The sequence below is a fragment of the Papaver somniferum genome, chromosome 7 (genome assembly GCF_003573695.1).
Source record: "Papaver somniferum cultivar HN1 chromosome 7, ASM357369v1, whole genome shotgun sequence".
In the NCBI taxonomy this organism is placed as follows: Eukaryota; Viridiplantae; Streptophyta; class Magnoliopsida; order Ranunculales; family Papaveraceae; genus Papaver; species Papaver somniferum.
This window is the reverse complement of record NC_039364.1, coordinates 173,351,277-173,374,297: the sequence shown is the minus strand read 5'-3', so window position 1 is coordinate 173,374,297 and position 23,021 is coordinate 173,351,277. Positions and strand designations below refer to the sequence as shown.

The 23,021-nt window shown below is 35.7% G+C and overlaps 1 protein-coding gene and 1 long non-coding RNA gene across 12 annotated transcripts; one reads left to right on the top strand and one right to left on the bottom strand.

Annotated features, from left to right (window-relative positions):
- Nucleotides 1-6,043: 6,043 nt before the first annotated feature.
- Nucleotides 6,044-11,013, bottom strand: LOC113299070. Of its 10 annotated transcripts, none has more exons than XM_026548006.1 (11): nt 10,609-11,013; nt 10,477-10,525; nt 10,350-10,388; nt 10,074-10,137; nt 9,897-10,006; nt 9,571-9,668; nt 9,162-9,491; nt 8,461-8,743; nt 8,259-8,362; nt 7,640-7,755; nt 6,044-7,367 (listed from the first exon to the last, which is right to left on the bottom strand). In XM_026548006.1, the coding sequence occupies exon 11, from the start codon at nt 7,307-7,309 to the stop codon at nt 6,224-6,226; it is 1,086 nt and encodes a 361-aa protein (XP_026403791.1). In that variant the 5' UTR covers nt 7,310-7,367; nt 7,640-7,755; nt 8,259-8,362; nt 8,461-8,743; nt 9,162-9,491; nt 9,571-9,668; nt 9,897-10,006; nt 10,074-10,137; nt 10,350-10,388; nt 10,477-10,525; nt 10,609-11,013; the 3' UTR covers nt 6,044-6,223. The 10 variants fall into 10 exon arrangements, with proteins under 10 accessions (XP_026403791.1, XP_026403787.1, XP_026403789.1 ...); XM_026548002.1 differs by having other exon boundaries at nt 6,044-7,540; nt 10,609-11,012; XM_026548004.1 differs by having other exon boundaries at nt 6,044-7,755; nt 9,162-9,304; nt 9,394-9,491; nt 10,609-11,012.
- A 5,800-nt stretch (nt 11,014-16,813) lies between these two features.
- Nucleotides 16,814-19,765, top strand: LOC113293831. 2 transcript variants are annotated; one of them, XR_003332599.1, is made up of 6 exons: nt 16,814-16,991; nt 17,160-17,220; nt 17,763-17,841; nt 18,348-18,508; nt 19,089-19,156; nt 19,710-19,765. It is a non-coding gene; the product is annotated as an uncharacterized LOC113293831 (long non-coding RNA). The 2 variants fall into 2 exon arrangements; XR_003332598.1 differs by having other exon boundaries at nt 18,345-18,508.
- Nucleotides 19,766-23,021: the final 3,256 nt, after the last annotated feature.

The following is a 23,021-nucleotide window of genomic DNA, read 5'->3' as shown; positions in this document are numbered from 1 at the left end:
GCCGGCGATCGGTGGCGGCTGGCGGATCCGGCGGAAAAACCCTTCTTCCCTGGCATGAAGGTGATGAAGGTGCTGGTCGTGTGTGAGGAAAATAATAATAAAAAAATGATTAATTCCTTTTATACAATTTTTATTTCCAAAACCTAATTTTCTAAGGATTTCCTTATTGGGTCCGGCCCGCGAGTCCTAACCGACCATGGACTCGTCGTCCAAACCAATAGATCAACACCAATTTATGCTCATCAAACGATGGTCCAATCATGACATTGAAGCCTTCATCAAGTCGTGGTTTTCTCATGCTCTCTAAATCCGGTAACGTCTCAACTTCCGACTAAGTTCAATTACTGGTATTATTATTTTATGGCCGGAAAATCACCATTTAATGCTGACTGGGGAACACAGCTTTCCTCAGTAAGCAGGGGACTTAATGTAGATGGTGGATTTTCGACAAGGGATAAAATCGTAAACTCATAATTATATGAAGCTCTGATCCAGCAATCAGACGTGAGTATCGAGACACGGGTCTCTCATCGAATTCTCAACGGAGAGTACTTTCTCTCAGAGTACATGTAGATATGTAGTCTCACGATTGGACAACGACATATCTCATGAATACTGAATACTTTCAGTGATTATTCCTATATAGTATCACGAGATGGACGGCTCCTAGACAGCTTGCTCTGCTAGTATAGAGCGATAACGTCTTCAGGAACAAACAACGAGTTTACCCTGACTATATAAAGGATATGACTTACCGACAAGCTCATATCGGGATAATTAATGCTCCTAGACAGCTTGCTCTGCTAGTATAGAGCCACAAAATTAATTATTCCTAATTACAATTGCTCCTATTCCATGGTTGAATCCACGACTGGTCCCATGGAATGGCAACAACAATTGCTCCGATTCCATGGTCGAATCCACGAGTGGTCCCATGGAATGGCAACAACAATTGCTCTTATTCCATGGTCGAATCTGCGACTAGTCCCACGGAATGGCAATAAACAATTGTTCTGATTCTATGATCGAATCCACGGCTTGATCTCATAGAATATCAATAACTATATTATCTCATTACTCCGATTTCATGATCGAATCCACAACTGGTCTCATAAATGGTAATAGATAAATCTTAATTACTCTGATTCTATGGTCGAATCTACGATACCATGGAATGGTAATGCTCACTTTATTATTCTGAATTCGTAGTCGAATCCTCAGCTGATCCTATGAATTAATAATAAACATCTTATTACTCAGTTTTGTGAATTATTCTTCACTGAATTCCACAATTAGTAATAAATAATCAACAACCGGGTGTCTGAGCTACCTCTAAGTAAGCCCCGATTCAAATGGTGAAAGTGTATTCAACGACGATACACTAACAGTCACCGCACGAACGAGTATTTCAAAATACAACGAAACGATGAACCTATGCAAAATAGGGAAGAAAATAATAAATAATTAAAAATATTGACCAAGGTGCTGGGAACATGGACACACGACCTACCGACCGTGTCGTGGTCAGTTCCCCGCCAGTTTTATATTTTTAATACATTTTTATTATTTTCCATGATTTGATGAAAATTCTCTCATCTGATCAAATCTCCTTCGTCTCGAGGAAGCTCCTCGGTTTCATGGTACTTCCATAAATCCTTAACAAATAATATAAAATTAAGGAAAGGAGTGTGGGGCGTGACCATTGGCCAACCGTCCATGCCTTGGTCCCAGCCGGCCCCACACCCCACGGTTCCTTATTATTTTATTATTATTATTATTTCTCTAATTTCATGAAAAAACTCATTGATTTCATGGTATTTTTTGCACAAATCATCATATAATAATCAAATAAAATTATGAAAACTTGTGGGACTGAGCCACTAGCCGGCCGGCCATGCCCTAGCCGGTCCCAGACGCCCTTTGCTTTATGAATTTATTATTATTTATCCTATTTTTCCCTGAATTCATCAAATTCCTTGATTTTATGGTATTTCTCTCAAATTAGGGAAAATTCCCCCAAATCATCAAAAATACCTAAAAATATTAAAAAATTATGAAAAACTCGTGGGACCGGTCCATAACCGTCCGGCCATGCCTCCATGGTCCCACACGCCCGTATTTTTATTATTTTAATATTTTGCTTCCATGAACTCATGAAAACTCCTTCAATTCATGGAAACTCCTTAAATTCATCAAATTTCTCAAAATTCATGAATTTTTCATAAAATCATCAAAATATTATAAAATTAAGGAAAAGGCACCACGGGACCGTGGTCACGACCGGCCGACCATGCCTTGACCACGGCGGTCCCACGCCTCCTCATTCCTTATTTTATAATTATTTTTCATCATCTCATGGTGTTTTCCTCAGTTTTGTTGAAACCCTAATTTTGGCATATTTTCTCGAATGGATGCTCAATTGCACGCCAGAAAATATCAAAATTATTAGGACTGAGACGCGGACGCCTTGAGGACACGAGCGCGCTATCTTGACCGACCAAGATTGGCTCTTTGGCTTACGGAAGCGTCCCATCAATTTTCACAGTTTTGACCTAATTTGCACAATTGCTCGTATTAGGTCCAAAACTCTTCCAAACACTTTGGATTTTCATGAAGTGATCGTCAGGTGGTCACGTGACAACCCAGGGCCGGTTTCATGACTCCATGGTCGGTCCTTCGCCTCGTCATAATTAATTAGGTTTTCTCACCTAAGGCTCAGACGAGCATTTTTGAATAAATGATTAAGCCAGCATTTAATCATTCTTCCACCAACAAATCGTCAACTCTTCAGGAGTTCTTCGTATTTGCTCACGTGAGCATATGGACACTACATGGTTGATCCACGGTCCCATATAGTCGCTCCCTCCTTCGTCCTATGGTTAAACTTCTGACGAACCATGAATTGATCATCAATTGATCAAATTAGGGTTTCTGAATCCAATGATCATCATTCCAGATTCCAACCTTAATAATTTTACGACGGCCTCGTGGTCATTAATTTTATTAATTATCCTCGGTTCAACGACCAGTATTCTAATTAATATTTTTGGTGCGCTGCCAATAATCCATCAGATGAGCAACACATGCTCAGACGATCAAATATTCAACAATTCATCACATGAGCAACACTTACTCAGATGATAAATATTTGCTCAAACCAAGGAATATTGGTTCAACAATCAATATTCAACGATCCATCGAATGAGCAATACTTGCTCACTTCATCGTAAGAATTATACCTCTGTCTCATGACATGTTCAATTCATGAGTTTCAGAACATCATGTTCGACACTCAGCAACTACATGGACTCATCGTCCCATTAAACCACGAAGTCATCAATCGACTAACAAACTACGAGACGTCAATCGTGTCACTTGGGGGGATATCACTTAGGGTTTTGGTATGGCGGTCTACGGCACGTGTGTTCAAACACAAGATGGAATGTGAGCAAGTCGTGGAGTCAGTTGAAGGAATTCACGAGGTAGTGGGTGGAAAATCGACCAAGTCTCCACATATTGAGCAACTGGTTTCAAACACGATCTCCACTTTCCCACTCCTTGATTCCATCAACTGTCACACTTCATGGGATCATGGTGTCTAAAATTCCAGCAATATAAATAAGTCTCTGAATCATGATTGAATCATCAGCATCAACAGTATCATCAATCTCACGTCTCATCGACAACACGAGATCATCAACTCATCAATTGAGCAACTACTCTCAATTGAGCAATTTCAATCATTCAGAGCTTATCATATTCAGAATTCACACACCCACAATCTTTGATTACCATTGATTCCACACATTTCCCAGCTTCCCTCCTACAGATCAACCCATCCTCTCTTGTGACCGAATTTATTCCGGAACGGTCATTGTCTTGATTTAGGCCGGAGTACTACAGATTGATTTCTCGAATCTAAAGCACCCCCTTTGCAGCGGTGCATCTGTGTGAGGTTTAACATTTCGCTCGGTTCGAGGAGTCTCCTCCGTACGGTCGTCTCCTCAATTCCTTAAAAACCATTAAATCGTTTTTCCCCATCCACAGGTTATTAAGTCAGATTTTGTGTCCTGTCTGAATAGGACAGCTGTATTAAATATTTGTATTAATATGTCTGAACTATGAGTTGTAATGGTCAATGTTTTTCAATAATAAGAACTTAACTCTTTCTCTCTGCAACAATTCTTACTTTCTTGAATATCATGAGAACTCAATGATTTTCATGGCTAACCCTGACTCTAACCCCTCTAAAATTCTAAAAACCATGAAAAAGCCCTTGATTTGATCCCATAATTTATACTTAGCCCACCAATATTAAGTATTTAGTCCACTAAATTTATTAGAATTTTTTCTAGCCTCCCTCTATATTAATACTTGGTTCCGCCACTGCTTATAAGACCGTTTGTAAGACATTCTGTCGTAGAGCATCTCTCGTCTCTTACTTATTGTACCTACATCAGTGCAGTCACCTGCTGTTTTAATCATTTCCAATTGAACAAAAAAAGAAAAAAAGAATAATCATTTCATTTCCAGTGCCCTCTATCACTCGTAAACTGTTTAGAACGATGAAACGGGTATGAAAGGGATTATTAATACTTGCGGGCGACTAACAGAGATCAATCGCTGATCCGGATAACAGCTAAATTTAAGAAAAGTCAAATTTGTCTGCACAAACACGTAGTGCGGAGTGGGGTATAATAGATACAAAGTGCAGGTTATAGGGACTACGTTACAGGTTCTTCGCATACAGACCTACATCCTCCTCCCAATGGCGAAAAAAGAGAAAAGGAAAAAGATCCTCATACGGCAGTGGCCGGGAATATAAAAAAATGAGATTAGTCGTGAAAAAAAGAAAGAAAAAGCAGAAGAGGACATACACAAAAGCGGAAGTCCATGCATCCATGAGAACTATTTGTGTGTTTGGGGTCCCGTTGAGAGTACACTTACGTTCGTCATTTTATTTACTAGTATTGCGCCCGTGCGCTGCACGGGATTAGATTGGTTGTCCCAAAGGTTGACGTCACGGTAGCCTGGACAATAACATGAAATTTGATAGCCTTACACGGTTTTCTTGCTTATGCCGGACAGTCTCTTACAAACGAATCATTAGCTAAATATTCCTACTGAATTCCAGGCCACCCTAAGCTTTTTTTTTTTTTTTTGAAACTGCAAGATTGATATTAATTAGGAAGGAATGTTTACAAAGGACTTGCAAACCCTAAGCTATGGTGTATACTGGTAAGTCTTGTGCTAGGCCTTGGTCTTGAATTTACCATATGGACTTGCAGTTTGTCATATACTTGTCAGATTTTAATAGCTCCTTTTTGTTTCTTTCTCTTTTTTTTGTTAATGTGAAATTTAGCTATCCATCTCGGCTTGAAATCTCCATCTTAAGTGATCAATTTATTCCTGACTGTACCTTGTATATTTTCAATCTAATCACCGGGCACACGACTCACACCATCGAAACAGACACATACCTCTTTTCTTTGAAGGGAAAAATGAAGTCTCCCACCTCCCCATTAATAATTAAACCAAATTATTGAAGCAGGTGTTTATACAAATATACAACACACATGAGAACCGTTCATGGTTTGAAGGTGCCACTGCCATACGTATGCACATAAATAAAATTGAAAGTTCTTTTTTTTTTTTTTTTTTTTTTTTTTTTTTTTGGGACATTTTGACTTTGGGTCCCATAAAATGGTATACCTTTGCATTTGGAGCCTAACTTCGTCCAGCTTTGAGTTTGGGTCCCGGTCAAAGATTGACTATTCTTGACCATCCAACAATCAGTTAAATATAAGATATTTTAACAAAAATAAAACGTTTTCATTAGTCATTTCACTGTCTTGGATAACTTGGTAGAGTTAGTAAATAAATAAAAAGTAATATTTTCGTTAAAATAACCCATATTTAACTGATTGTTGGATGGTCAAGAATAGTCAACCTTTGACTGGGACCCAAACTCAAAGCTGGACAAAATTAGGTTCCAAATGCAAAGGTATACCATTTTATGGGACCCAAAGTCAAAATATCCCTTTTTTTTTTTTGCTCAATCAAAACCATTTTATTACTCATTATGGCACAATACAACCAACTAAAGAGTTTACATCAAAAAGAGCCACCAAGGCCCAATAAAATGAAAAAAAAAAAAACTCAAAGGAAAAAATAAGCCTAACTCAAAACTGAAGCCCAACTGTAAAAAACATAAGAAAATTTTCTAGCAAAACCTATAGTAGATTTGCTCAGGTGATTCCAAAGCTGGGATGAAACTTGGTTTTGAGTTGAAAATGATCTTCTCCCCTCTCACCAATCCTGCACCCTTCTTTGCCATGGAGTCAGCAGAGAAATTCACTTCTCTCAAGCTATGTACAAATTTGATATTATGCAATAGTTCCTTTAATCTCTTCCATCTTACCTGCATGAACCAAGGCAGCCTTCCTGACATGTATGCACTCACTGCTGCTTTAGAATCAGAGTTAAAACATACATTAAGTTTGTTGTTCTGTATAGCCCATTCAGCTGCACCTGTAATAGCCATTAGTTCTGCAATGTAATTAGTTGCAATTCCCAGGCCAGTAGCTTCAACATATATACAACCTCCTATTTCATCTCTGCACACAAAACCATATCCTGCTGCACCTGGATTGCCCCTAGATGACCCATCACAACATATAAGTATCTGATCTGTTGCAGGTAAGAAGAAACTCACTTCAATAATTCTTTGATGCTTTATTGGTTGATGTTTAAGATCAAAATTCTTAAAGACCATGTAATCATAGCTACATTCCCACATATAGCTTTTTATTCTCACTGCACAGTCTTTTGTATACTGTTTTATTCTTCTCTTAAGATTACCCAAGTTTACTTTCTCTTCTTCAAAGCAAATTCTATTCCTTAAGAACCATATCTCCATCATTGTAATGGAAGCAACCAGTAGCCATATATCCCTTACAGCTCCATTTTTATTCTTTGCAAAGTTCATAACATCTTCATATGATTCAGGGTTGCAGAACAAGAAGATTCCACCTAGCCATTTCCATATTATCTGACTGAAATTACAAAACCATAATATATGTTCAAGATTATCAGAATCAACATCACACATATAGCACTTTGATGCTAAACTGAAACCCTTGCTTTTTCTTTTTTCATCAGTTGAGCAGATACCCCTCACTATCTTCCATACATTGCTTGCTGTTGATGGATGAAGGATAGGATGCCAAACATGTCTTGCCCATGTCACTTTTTGATAATGCTCTCTAATACATTCAACAGCTGAGTCTACTGTGAAATCACCTGACATAGTTCTAGTCCAAATCCTAGAATAAAATTGAAAGGTACGCGTACATATACTTTAGAACCTGTAACAATCATTTCTCCTGAACAAATCAGTATCCAGAAAAATTGTGGCAGCCATTAGCACATAAACCCCAGTTTTACACATATCCTCTGTAGAATTCTACTTCCGAAACGCTTACGTATATAGGCAACCGTTTCAGCAATTTCAACAAATTGACATCATTCATAAGATTTGCTACAACAATTACCACATTACATAATGAATTTGAGAATTGTATGAACAGTTATTGCAACAATTAATCTTAAAATCTGATAAAAGTTCACTGTGTATTACCTTGCTTTTAAGTTTTAGTATTTCAGGAAGAAGACATCAAACCTTCAGTCAAAACTATTAATATACACTCTCCTTCACTTAGCCCCAACCTTCACTTTCCTCCTCTTAGTCTCAACCTATATCCGAGAGAGATGTAGTCAATAGCGTTTGAAACACAAAATAAAATCTAATTGGATAATAAGTTAAGGAAAAATATTACTGTACACACTCTTTTAAAGACAGCAAGATACACTCTCTTGAAGACAGCCAGATAACCACTCTAGGACCATATGAATAAGCTTTCCTCGAGCATGCTAATAATTAGAAAACTATTACTCCATACCTTTTTTATTAACAACAATGAGGCTTTTAAAAGAAAAAAAATGGGACAGTTCAAACACATCCTTTTCTGAGCTACAAAAATGTAGCATAGGCTAACGATAGTATGGAAATACTGGAAAGAAATCGCATCAAGATATCCTTAGACATAATATAGAATTGTATGCAAATATTATACTGAAAAATACTTTGGCCAATTATGTTAACTACTTTACAACAACAAAAAGTTGTTTGCCAATCTATGGTTTTCCGTGATAGTTACAGATCGGAGAAATAAAATATCATGTAAGAAGACACTCACGTAAGCATTCCATATGGTTTGCCATCTATTGTGATTTCCTCGAATCTTAATTTTAAGTTCATGCATTTCCTCTGCAGCGCTCAACACCGTATCAGTTGGAGAAACTGTCAATAACCCAATAATTAAGGTAAATATGCGCATATCCCCATCATTAGATAAGAAAATCATCCATAGAAATGAAATAAGACGATATAGTACCTACTTTGAAATTTTCTGGGATACCTAATGGACCTTATATTGAACCCAAACACTCTTTGAAGATTACATGCTCATTGTTGTCTCTGAAAACCACGAAGTGATGTCGCTAAAAGCTTCTATTACGCTCTCAAATTGCATCTTTTCAGTTTCTTCTTACTAAAACTAAAGACAACAATAATAAATAAATCTCGATCAGTGCAGTAAAAATTAAACTGATAAATAAACATCAATACGAACAAAGATAGGGAAGAATCCCTGCCTCCCCATTTAGTTTAGAGAAATAAACCCTGCAAAAATATCGAAAAGACAAAATTAAAAAAAAAAAAAAAAAAAAAAGGAACAAACGCTACCCTATCTGTTTGGCTGAAGACACAAAAAGCGAAATAAGTAAAAACTAAGAACCCGATTTAAATGACATAATGAAACAATACATGCCAGATGATCTATATCTATGGTAGTTATACATTCCGTGAGTCATTAGATTCTATATCAAGGACAATCTGATAATTAAGAATATATTCCGTATTCTGTAAAACTATATTATGTAAAACAAATGTGAAGCAGTTATACATTCCGTGAGTCATTTAGATTCTATATCAAGGACAATGTGATAAGAAAATGGCAAATTTTGAAGAACTATCAAAAAACATTAATTCAACAAAACCAAAACCTAAATGGCTAGCTAATTTGCATAATAACCTTTACCATCAGTTGTAGTTGAATCATTATTCCCATTGGGGTGTGCATATAGTATCCTTTTATCAATCCGTAAGCAACGTGTGGTACTTTAGTTTATCCTTTTATGTGGGTGCTACTGCACTGTTGTTACGGGGCGTATAATCTCCCGGCTGCCAGAGAACGTAACTTCTGAACATATCAAATCATGTCCATTAGAGATAGTATGAATGTATGATGATAATAAAGTGTATCCAAGAACCTGACAGCAACAATGCCATCGATGGCTATTCTCAATCTCTCGTCAATTCAAAGTTATGAAGATGTTCCAAAATCACTGTCCCCGCCACCGTACATTTGCTGCAATAAAGTTGAAAAGAATATTAGAAATTAACACTCTGCTCAAAAAAATAAGGAGACCTTAGAAAATCTCACAAACCTGCAGGTTTTTGTCCAGATGGCATACAGCCATACACCCGTTAGCTTTCCCTTCCAACAGAGCCACACAATCAATGTATTGCCAGTATCAAATGTTTCCTTTAGCCACAAACACCTAATTATTAGCAGGATATAACTTTAAAAAACAAAATATCAGTTCATCTTTCGAGTTTTGAATTTAGATGGTTATCTCGCTCTTCTTGCGACTGTTATAAGTTGTGCACTGGTGAGCCTAATGGGATCCCAGAGGGAAAAACTACAACGTTTATGCTATTAATTTCAAGGTATATAAACATCGAAAATAACAAAGGAGAAGAGCGGTCTCACCCTTCGTCTTTTTTTATAGGTCCATTGATTTAGTGAATGAGATCAACTCATTACTTTTGAGTAATGCTTATTAGCTGCTGTTTTTGATTTCCCAGCTCATGAAGCATTGGCTGTAAAAAGGAATGTTGTGAGAAAAATACTCGCAGTAGGTTCCTTGACAGAGATAAATGCCCATACCTTCTATATGTGGTGATTTTTCTGCACCACAAAGCTGTATTGGATAGTCTTGCTTTGTTCGTCCCTTCGCCAATATAAAAAGCAATATCAAAAATCGGAGCTGAGAAATTAGGTCTTATAACTGGTACTGTTTTTGGTATAACTTCATTTTAGACCATGGAAAGCAAAAAGAACCTATTATAAATTAGGGTTTCTGGTAACATAAATAACTAAATGTAAAATCAGAAAGAACTATAAGAATCAATAAAATGGTTTCAAGATTTAAGGATTTATTACCTCTGCAATCTGAAGAACAACATCATCTTGGTGGAAGAACTTTAGCCATAGATGAAGATGAGAAAAAATAAAAATAAATAAAGGTTTGATTTTCACCAAAAATAGCAAAATCAAAAAGAGTATTTACATCGATACGTGATCTTCAAATTTCTTTGCTGATGTTGCTATTGATTATCCTGCAATCAAAACAGAAGAATAATTCTGATTGAAGAATGGGTTGGGTATGAGTAGTAAAAAAAATCGCAAAACACGTAGTTACCATGATTGATTGACAATAGATGTCGTTCAGTTGGATTTTCACTACTGATCATGTTTTTTTTTCCCGCAGATATTGATTATGACATGCCTCTACTCTCTTCACTGATGGAGTAGACTGTACTTCTCTGCTGCACGACACCATACTATATTTTCTCAGAGTCCGAAGAAGGGAAGAGAATTAGGGTATTTTCACGGAGTCGGTCTTCATTATGAGTGCGGCAAAAAACACCCCAATTTTTTCAAAACCCTCGATTATTAATTTTATAATATGATTTCAGGTAAATTTTATTTGTAGTCATTAAAAGCTGAACCAAACTCCCTTTGTACGGCCAATATTTTGGACATCTCTACCTTTTTTTCGCAAGATTTATTAATAGCAATCGTGGTATACTTTTAACTTAAGGGAACCCTAATACTTATTTTTCCTTTCTTTTGCGTCGCATCCCTTCCTGTTCCTCCTTTTTCTTTACCTATTTTTTTTTCTTTCTTCTTCGTTCGGCTTTCTTTTCCGTTTTGATTTATTTTTCACTTTTTTTATTGATTTGTTAACAGGTGCCAAACGAGAATTCTCTAACTAGGTACGAATTTGCTTTTGAGATTGTTTTTTTTTTTCCTTTTTGTGCTAATTATGCGTTGGATCGACATGATTAGGTTTTAATTGGTTAATGATCAATAACATTAATTCGATAGTTGATTAAGAAGTTACCACGCAATACAAATGTCCAAACATAGCGGTATTTACTGTGTATTATGCAGGCTTCCAGTGGAATGGAGCCAAGGAAAAGTATCTCTATCAAGCATTCTGTGTTTTTATACTTTCTTTTTCCTGATATATTTTTGCACTTTTGCCCGAAGAAAAACAGATTGCAAGCAGGTAGCTTTTTTCATTGGTCTTGATAAATTAAAATAATCATATCCTATATTAGTAAATCCTAAACCCTAATCTTCCTATATTAGTGTTCTCGGGAAGATATGGTCATGCATATAAGATGGCACATTAGAACTTAAGTATTTTCACGGAACGATGCCTCTTTATGTTTTAGCCATAATATACCACGACGGGTGACAAATGAGGAATTGAACGGGTGGATATGTTAAATAGGCATTGAAAAGTTTGGTATTGCATATTCCTTAATCTTATGCCTACCGTTCATTCACTTCCTATTTACTGATTGCATTCAACCATACAAGGAGTTAGTACCTCTTTTTTCTTTTCTTTTTTGAAAGAGGGAATTAGTGCCTTTTTCTACAGGTGTTTTAGTTTGACTGTGTCTTAAAATCTGAACAGGTATATGCTTGAGGAGATATAGTGTTTAATGGCTGTTAGTTAGTAGGCTGGAAATCACGTTTTGCTATGGTGTTTCTGATAGGCGAGTCTACATATTTATTTGTTACTCATATTTCTGGTGAATACCCAAAGGCCGTGTTTGGGAGCTTTGACTACATAAAGCTTAGTTAGGGAATTTTTTTTCTCTAACTTGAACAGGATTATCTCAAGATGTATTAATAAAGATGATGTTTGTCTTTCCGTTATATCCATCACGGGTTTATCATGTATTATGTTTGTCTTTCCATATTTTAAATCTGTATTTTTATAAAATAATTATGTATTATGGATAAAATTGTCGGAGAAAAAAATAAAAACATAACAATAAAGTTAAAAAAATTGAAAATATTTTGATTAATTAAAATAACTACCTCTATAACCGTCTAACCCAGGCAAGGATATTGGTATCCTGGCTATTTTGGAGAATAGCATAACCTTGCTTTTTTAGCTTCCTAAAATCAAGGAAGATTTAGTTGTTCATATCCTAGACTAGAATTAGAACAAAACAAACATAATTTAAATGTATTTTCTTGATAACCCAACCTATGATAGGCATTTCCAAGGGGCCAAACACGACCAAAAAGTTATGAGCTTGCACTGGGAAAACACATCCTTGCTCTTTCTTTGTTCTTTTTCTTTTAGGCTACCCGTTTTTAATATTTCCTTCAGTAATCGGAAAAGAGCGGGTAAGAGTTCTGGGGTACTATTTCATTTAATACAGTTCGTCATGAAAGGACTGCAACTTCACAATGGCAAGGATTGGAGTATTCACGGTCATGGTGTACTCTCTTCAAATATATAGAGAAGTAGTTAAGGAAACTACAAATCTATCAGAACATTAACAAACTTTTGACCTTTCAGCTGCTGCTTTTTATTTTGATGTTGCATTCCATTTTCCGTACAAAAGTTTACATTGGTAAAATTCCAGTAGCTCTTTTTATTGGGTTCTACTTCCACTTCCGGCAGCTCTTTTTACTGGGTTACTACCTAACTCATATATTATTTGTTTTTTCTTTTATCAATATGCCCAGAATTTTTTTCATCTTATATTGTTGATATGTCTTTTACAGAAGAGATACATACAATATCCATGTAGTTTGCTGATGACAAACACCCCATGTGAAATTTCTATACGGCAACTCATCACCATTGATAGTTGTTCGGGTTTTGTAACTAATGTTATGAGTACATTTTTTTTAAATTCTTTTACAAAGCTGCATTACCGCTATCTTGAGCACTCTGAAACAAAGATGAGATGTAAGCCTTATATGTATATAAGGCTAGCATTTATGCTGTAAATTTTTAATCCCTAACCAAAAGTGTTATGCTTGCTTTGTAGATTGGGAGCTCGACATCATAAAATCCATGGATTATTAAAAACCAAAATATTTCAAAACATTGATCAACAAGCATCTAAACATAAATCCTCCGTTTAAAATATTTTTAGCCAAAATAGTCATTGTAAATATGGCTAATGGCACACAATTGTGAGAATTTCTTGAGAATAAAAAGTCACTTCCCCACCCTTGGTTAATTTATGGAGATTACAAAGCTGACGCGGGGAAAAAGATATATATATGGTATTGATGAGTGTAGATTTGAAATTGATCATGCCAACTATTTTTCTGGGTTGCATAATTTGATCCCGTGCAAAGCACGGGCGCACATCTAGTAATATAATAATAATAATAATAATAATAATAATAATATGATTTCATGTGATTTTTCCCTGTTGTGGTTAAAAGCTGAACAAAGCTCTCTTCCTAGATCTTCTGGCCCCACTTGAGAATTTTACTCCAATATGAAGCTTTTGTTTTTTCACACCAGTAATTTTGGGTATTTTCAACCCTGTTTTTCTTTTTTTACCGTCTCATGTTTCTGCTAAACCCTATTCCATTCGCTTCCTTTCAAGTTTTTCGTGAGATTGATATACTTATTTAGGCAACCCTAAATAAAAAAAAAAAACTCTGCAGAATCAGTCCACGAAATCAATCGAACTCATCTTCCTAAATCTCTAAGAAAAATCTCTTTGAAAATTTTGTCCCAACAATTAGTTTTTCTATAATCCTATTTTTCTTGACTATTGACCAGCTTGAATCCGATGATCTGTTTGATCTATTTTGTCTGCAGCTGTAATATTAGTCTGTTTGCTACTTGCTTTTGAATATTTTTTGTATTATTTTTTCACTGATGTTTTTTTGTTGTTTTATTACAGATTCCAATTTTTCTTATTTGTTTCATAGCCCTAATCTTCACCCTGTACCAACGAATCAAGTGAAGTCACGGGTAAAATCATCGTCCGTCATCTCTATTTTTTAAAAATTTTATACTTTGATATACCCATTGGCATCAAGACTTACTTAGTGTTATACTCATTCGACATAGATTTTAGTTATTTGTGAAATTTACTTAACTTTTTTGGCTGGCTAACAAAGATTATAATTTCTCTTAGTTGATCCTGCTTTGGGTTTAATATTTAAGAAAATTCATAGAATTATGAATGAAATAAAGAAGGATTTAAAATTGGTGTATGAAAGGACAATATTAGATAATGAGGTCCTTTGTTGTTCAATTTTTTTTGAATTTCTCAAATTATTCATAGAATTGTACTAACTTTATAGATCTAATACTATTTTATCGGAGGATATTCTTATATTCAAGTTGTTATGTGTGGAGGTAGTAACTTTTTGGATGTTGTAGGTAGCTAGCCAGCCTCTTCTTATCGGTGAAGCCATTTTTATAGGCAGTTGTCCATTTTTTGGGATACATTAGTTGTTTTCTATGTTCAGGAGACATTAAATGGTTACCAATTAATAATTATTTGAGAGCAATACTGGATCATTTTAGTTATTTAGACTTTCCACCTGAATTTAGAATATGCGAGGTCCAAGTTTGATGATGGTTTTTTGTAATGTTGCAGACTTTTTTTAAGCAAATGCTTCTGGTGAACCAACACGTAAGCTTCCCACTCTATGGTACTCATTTTATTCCAATCCCGTTCCCTATTTAGGATGCATGTTTTCTTCTTCTCTTTTTCGTCAGTGAACATAGTTTTTCTTTGGTTTGGGTTTTTATTATCGCTGAACATAGTCTTTTTTAGTAAATGCTTCTGGTTCACTATATGGTACCCTCTTTATCTCTTTCGTATTCCCCATTTGTGATGCATATTTGCCACTTCTCTTTTTTGTTAGTGAACATAGTTTTTCTTTGGTTTGGGTTTTCATTTTAAATGAACATAGTTTGTCATTGATTTGGGCTTTTAAGGAATGGCAGCGAAGTCAGTTTATGGTCCAATTTTCAGAAATTCTTTTTTATTAAGATTTTTTGAGTTACGATACCCTGGTTTGCAGTATTAAGAATCTGTGGTGCAATGGTAGCGCATCTGACTCCATGTCAGAATGTTGCTGTTCAATTCACGTCAGGTTCATTTTCCCATCTTTAGCTGCATTCATATCCGATTCCGGGTTATTTGTTCATAGCATTTGCATCTAATGTTGACTCCATAGATGACATTATTTGTTTGTTCTGTAGAACTGGGATGCATAACATATTGTTTTTCTCGAAATTACATCACTTGGGAACCATAGCTGCTTTTGCGCCATGATAAACTCACTCAAATTACAGGGATTTGTTGGAATCAAAAACCTTGATTGATACAACTAGAATAAGGGGAGGAAATGGGTTCAACCTAAGCTCCCCGAAATCATTTGAAATCATTTAGTCCTTCGGACTTCCTTGAAATTAGTTTTGATGATGGTCTATTATCATTGAAAAGGTATTACTATTTTTACCTTATGTACAAGAACAATATAGTTCATATTCATTTTTATTCATCTTTTCCTCAACAGTTCAATGGTTTCCTAGGAATGTTGTATGTGATAAGAATTAGAATGTACGAAAGAAGTGTGACAGATTGTTTGGCTAACACTGAAATAAATGGTTTTCTGAAAGATTATTGAAACCTAATGAGAAAGTTCATTTTCCAGTTCTGAAAAATTTAAGTTCTGCGCTTCCATAAAATATTGAGTAATTTAAGAAACTCAATTTTAATCATGTACAACCCATTTTTATCTGATTTCTGAAAGTCTCTCTTTATGCTTTTCAAGTGATATGGTATTTCTTTCTGATTCGTAAACACTGGGTACATAAATCCAGTCTAAGACAATAAATGATAATCTATTGGTCCAAGGGCTGCGACTCTGTTAATGATCATCTATTGGCATGCGGTATGTGTCAATTACCAAATAACCTGCGGTCGAGGCAAGAAAATCATCAGATTATGATGAAGAAATTATTCTAAAAACCCCTAGAAAAGAGGCAAGAAAATCATCAGATTATGATGAAGAAATTATTCTAAAAACCCCTAGAAAAAAGAAAAACAATGAAGCGATATTTATACTATCTGACGACGAGGCTTGAACATAAAAACAAAGAAATTCTTTTAGAATTATAATAAATTCTTTTCATGAACATAAAAACAAAGAAATTCTTTTAGAATTATAATAAATTTTTTTCATGTTTTCTGATTATTCTGTCTTTACTACTTTCATTTTTTTTAAGCAATTACTACTTTTAATATATTATCATTGTTAGTATTTAACTAGCACCAAAGCATAATTTTCTCAGCAAACCATCTAGGCTCGTGCAAAGCACGGGCACAGCACCTTGTTCCTATTGGTAGGGGGTCAGGAGCTCTAGAATTCAAGCTTTTTGTTGGCCTAACTTTCATTCTGGAGGCAGTATTTCAGCCTCAAATTATATATACAATTTACTAAAATTATCCGTGTCCCTTATTTTTGCTATTTTTATAAGAGTAATTCTTAGTGAAAACTACTAGAACCCCCTATTATATGGGTTCAATATATAGAAGCCCCACTAAGTGATTCGATTCCAATTTATTTAACAACTAATCATCAATCTACGAACTCTCAATTGATTCTAGTTTGTTGTTTCAAATCTCCTCCATGTAAGGTTTTCTGATTTGAAGTTGCCGTTTTTTTTATTTCGGAGATCAAGAAGAATCATCACTGTTTCGGAAGAATAGCAACAGAATCAAGGTACGTTTTGATTTTTAGTTGTTGTTATTGTTTGTAATTTCTCAATTCAATTTTAATTTCATTCTCTATTTCAATTTTGATTTAGTTTTATCACAAATCTGATTTCTTACGAAAACAAATCTTGATCTGTTTTTGATCATTTAGTTTTGTTTTGTTCATTTTGATTAGGTGATTTTCAGTTGGATTGAAGAATAATTTAGGAGTATGTGGATTCAATTCTGTAAATCAGGTGTGTATAGATTTATTTAGGAGTATGATGTTTTCCTATGAGGTCAAAGTACTGTTGGTTTTCATTTATGGTTGAAATTACTACAAAAATGCTACTTACTGTTATTTTGCATCATGTGATTCATGGTTTGATTGTGAAACTGAGTTTTTGAGTTAATGATTTGAAATTGATTGAATGGAAGCTTGAACCTGAAATTATACATGAAGTGTTGCAGCCGAGCTTTTTTTTCCTCATACTTAAGGTTTAGGTTTGATATGTGTAACTATTGGTTATTAGGAGAATACATGTGTAACTCTTAGTTACAACAGAGAAATGCATATGTAACTAGTGATGTTGTTGTATTGCTGGGTGTTGAATCTACTTTGTTGAGTATGTAACTCTGTAGCCACTCCTGAGGTGAGGATATGCCTTTGTTATATACTTTTTGTAGTTAAATTTTGATGGATATTATGCCGCCAAGGGTTCTGATGCGCATTGTATGTTGCATACATGTTTTGATTTCCATTTGCGAGATTGATGAATATGTTTTATTATGTTTACAGGTTAGAGATAGTATGTGGTTTTGCTGTAGTGTCCTTGTTGGAGCCAGATAAACAAGTTATGGTGCTAGGAGGCAATAAGGTATGTAACTTCCAGATGTGTAACTTTTAGTTACACATGCTAATTAGATGTGTAACTTCTAGTTACACATGCTAATTAGATGTGTAACTTCTAGTTACACAAGCTAAATAGATGTGTAATTGCTAGTTACACATGCTAATTAAATGTGTAACTTTTACTTACACATACTGATTGAATATGTAACTTCTGGTTTTAGTGATTGAATTGAAATGATTTGTGGTATGTTTTGTACGTTGTTTTGTGTTTTCATTAGATTGTTGAGATTAATTTTTGTAGAAGAGATTGGACAGTTTTGATTATTGAATTGTGAATTTTCAATTATAACCTGTAATGGTGTACGAGGACTTGCACTTGGAGGTGGTTTAGAATCGGCAATAGTTAGTGATTTATGCTAAGCTTCATTGTTGTGGTAATTGATTTATTGAACCTTTTATGTTGCAACTTCTAGTGTACTTGTCATTATGATAGTTAGAGTGACTTGTCATCATGTTGGTTGATTGTAGCAGGGATGTCACTAAAAGTTCAGCTTGGCGTGAAGCATAATATCAGGAACGTATTTTCTTAATTTTTTACAACAATCGCTCAAGGAATCAACACTAGAGACATTATTAAGCTTCGAGATGCAGGAATCTACACCTGCAATGGATTGATGATGGGTACCAAGAAGGTAAACCTCACTTTCTGATTTTGAATCTTGAGTTTTTGAGAATCTCGTGGTATTATCAAAATTTTAATTCATCTAATTGCAACTTTGATGGTTAGTATGAGAATAAATGCTAAATACCCACATGTGTAACTGTTGGTTACACATGCATATTGCATGTGTAACTTCCAATCACACATTTCATATGCATGTGTAACTCCAAATTACACATGCGTTTTTATGTGCACTAGCTGATTATACATGCTTGTTTTAGTTTTAGGAGTGTTTAGTTAGTGAATTTCCTTTATATTGGTAGATGTAATAGTAGTCTAATTATATTGTTTCATATTCATAGTTCGTATTTGTGTATTGTTTCATATTCATAGTTCATGTATTTGTGTATTGTTAAATTATACTGTTTCACTCTTTGTGCAATATTCTTCTTAATAATTTGATGTAATTGATTGCAATTCTAGTTTTTGGTCGACTTGTCTGTTATGAAATCTAGTTTTGATTGACTATATGATTTTTGTATAGAGGTTGTGGTAAGTCCATTAGCATATTATGTTTCTCTAACTAATGACTGAAACTGCATTTCTGACAGACTGTTGATTCCATTAGCTCTTTTTGGAGTTGATTTCACTGGTTAGAGGGGAAATTGCTGAGCGCCAGGTAACTTCATTTTTGTGTGTGTTACCTTCCTATAAATACATTAGTTTTGTGGAACGTTTATTATGAATACACGACACACTTGGCCAAATTAACTTTATCCATGTTTTTCATACTCAGTTACCCTTTCTTAGTGTAGTTTGCTTTTGATTGATCCAAAATACACTAAAGCTTGCAAGTTCATAACAAATGGAATATTCCATATGCAGGTGTAACTCCTAGTTACACTAGTCATATGCATGCGTAACCGAAAGTTACACAAGCCAGATGCATGTGTATCTCCTACTTACACATGTTATATGCATGTGTAACTCTCAGTTACACAAGTCAGCTGGTGTGTAACTGCTGAGTACACGTCATATTTTATTCAGAAGATGCATGTGTAACTCCCAGTTACACTACACAGAGTATGTGTAACTCCTAACTACACTTGCTTAGATAAATCATTAAGTGTCTTTCTATGATCTTTGTTGTTCACCTTGTAATTGTTCTATAGTTTTGCTTATATGGATTTTTTTTCATCCAACCTAACTCGTGGATGTTTATTTTGTTGCAGATACGTAAGCATTTTGGAATCGAGGAAGATAACATTTTTATTAGAAGATATCGTAGCTTATTTCTAGGATTTCGTTTTACGTATTTCGTGTATTAGCTTGTTTATTGTGTTCAATAACAATTGATAAATAAAGAAGTTTTTGTAAATGGAATTATTGCTTCAATTATTGAATATAGGTGTGTAACTTCTAGATACACATTTTATTATGGATGTGTAACTTCAAAATACACATGTTATATGCCCATGTTAATTGTTTCATGACGTATGAATGTGTAACTTTTGCGTACACATGCCATACACATGCCTGATAAGTGCATATTTCACATATATTTGGTGTCAATTCCATGCTAGTATTTGTTGGTTTTCTTGCAAATTATTGTATGTTACGCTTGTTTTCTCTTATTTGTGTTTTATTAGGAGGAATCATCCAAAAAGAAGTGAATTTGCGCTTAATTGTGCAATAAAAGAAGCTAGCTACAAGTGGAGAAGGGCCAAAGACCAAGTGGAACTCGTTCAAGTATAAGCTTTCTACTTTTCATTCTGTAGAGGACGAGAAGACAAAGGCAATGGCGAAAGAACGGAGTCATTCTGAGTTCGTATGAAGAAGTTATGAGCAAAACAAGAACTTAGAAAACTAAAAGGGCAAAATGGTCATTTTCTAAGGGAAGTGCTATTGGCACCCCAACCGAATGTTGAGGGACACCTTCCTGATAAGGGGCAGTCAAGTTCAAAGCAACCGCTAGAGGCAGTCAGGTATTTTACAATAGGGGGCTGCCAAAATACAAATAATGCTAAAGGCACCTGACTTATTATTCAGGGCACATCTTCTTCTTCCTTATTATGAACATGAAGAACATGAGTTGTTCTTAATGGTGGTCATCATGATGATCACGATGGTGATGGACTTGATCAACAAATATATTCGAATTTGAATACATCACTAGGTTCCTAGGGACGTTAGAAAACATGGGTTGTTGCCTGATTTCGAGTTTTCAATGAGAAACGCTTTTTTTGCTGATGATCAAAATTTCGGTGATTGATGGAGCTTCTGGCATAGCAGAGCAGATGATGAAGCTGTGGTCCATACAATGATCACGACGACACTATGAAGAGCTCGAGTTGAACATGAAGATGTATCTGCGATGAAGGGAATGGAGTTTGACAACGATGGTGAAGGACGATCAATGGAAGATGCTGATGTTCGCTGCAAACAGTTGATGCTGATTATTGGTGATCGAAAGGAGCTCGTGAAGATGTGACAGAGCTCAGCAATGGGTTTGGAGCAATGGCAGAAGTCATAGGAGATAATGATGATGCCAGAGACGAGACGAAGAAGTAATGCTGCTGCCATGGACGGAACAAGGGAGTTGTTGATGTCTTGGAGATCGAGAAGGAAGGCCAGGAAGATGCAGTGAAGATTGAGTGGTTGCTGCTTGAGAGAAATCAGTGAGCTACGGATGACGAGCATGGTGATAGCCTGCTGTTGCTGTTATGAATGATCATGATGGCTGCTGCCATTGAAGTTGAAGACGAGCTCGATGTGGAGATGGAGGATTAGAAACAGAGAATGAAGATGGCTTGGTGGTGGTGATAGTGATCGGGTTTGAGGAGCGGAGATGAGCAGAGAGTTGCAATGTCGATTGTTGCTGCCACCATTAACGTTCTTCTCGAGTTTGAACACGAACAAGAACATGTGGGACCCGTATGTCTAACATGTTTACTGTTGGATGACGTCATTGGCGGGACCCAGCCAATACGTGCAGCAAAACGAACTGAGTGGGAAGACGTTGGTTGGTCCGGTTTAAACAGCCTTTTGAGTAAAACACGGATGCAGTTGAAGTCAGGTTATCTCTGTCGGAAAGGGGTAATGTTGATAAATCACGGGGCATTGAAGCTTGATGGATCTACGGTGATAAGGATAAATCTGTGGCTCCATACGGGTCCCGCCGAAGATCGAACCAGTTATAAATGGTACTCCCTCGATTAAGATATTACGGGCTACACCGGATCAGCATCATTTATTTTCTGGGCAACTAAAATCCCTGTGACTGGCCCTGTAACTTTATCTATTACGGATTTCTGGGAATAGTTGCGGTCAGTTTTGGGTATAAACAGGGGGTGAGAGTGAACGAAACTTACACCTCTTCTTTTGGATTAATTCCAAGGAGGAGAAACACTTCTTCCTTTACCACTTTTGGATTAATTTCCAAGGCGGAAAAACACTTGATCCTTTACCATTGTAACGGGAAACAGATAGGGCGGAAAAACACTTGATCCTTTACCATTGTAACGGGAAACAGATAGGTCCCGTGGCTTTTGTCGCGAGCTTCTGTTTTTAGTTTCATTTTAATTCCTTCTTTTCTATGTATTTGCTAGTATCTTTAATTATGAGTAACTAATCTTTTAATTGGTTAGGGATGATTTTAAAGTCCTGGACAATGAAACATTATTTTCTTTAACCACGTTTATTTCGAGTTTTATTTTATTGTTGATTATCTTTATTATTTTTAGTGTCTAATAATATTGAGTGGTTATTTAAAATGATCAATTAAATTAACCAATCAATATTACTTTTACTAGTTTAGAGTTGTGTGATACGTGTAATTGTCACATCAACTCTTTACACAGTAGTAAATCGCAAGAGCTGATAGAGGAATTTTGTTAAGCAATTGTGTGTAAAGATAACACTAGTAAGCAGACCGAGCCTATGCGTCTGATGCTGGGATCAACCCGATTCATAGAGTGTAAAGCATTTGACTAACTTACACCTTGAGAGCTTATTCTTGGTGGGTTGGTTGGAACCCGAGGGATACAAAAGCTTATTGCTATTCTACGGTTGGTAACAATATAAATTTAATACGAGATAAACTTCTATTTAATTAAGCTTCAGTTCAGTGACGGAGAATGATTCCCTAATCATCTTTCTCTTTATTAATTTAAACCAATATTTATTATTTTTGTTTTATAAGTTACTTTTATTAAAATCTAAAAAACCCCTTTTCAGTTACTTTTTAACAGCTAAAACCTCCATGCTCTTCGTGGGAACGAACTCCTTGCCATTATATTACCAGTTAATTGTGTGGAAAGAAGTGATTAATTTATTGCGTAAACGACGCGCAACCAATGCCATACGGATGTGTAACTTCTAGTTACACATTCCATATGGATGTGTCGGGAGATAGTGGTGGTGGGTGGCGGCGGCGGTTGGTGGTTGGAGATGGTGGTGAGAGGCGGAGGTGGTGGTCGGAGGTGGCTGGCGGTGGTGGTCGGAGGTGGTTTGACTGGCGGTGGTGGTCGGAGGTGGTTTGACGA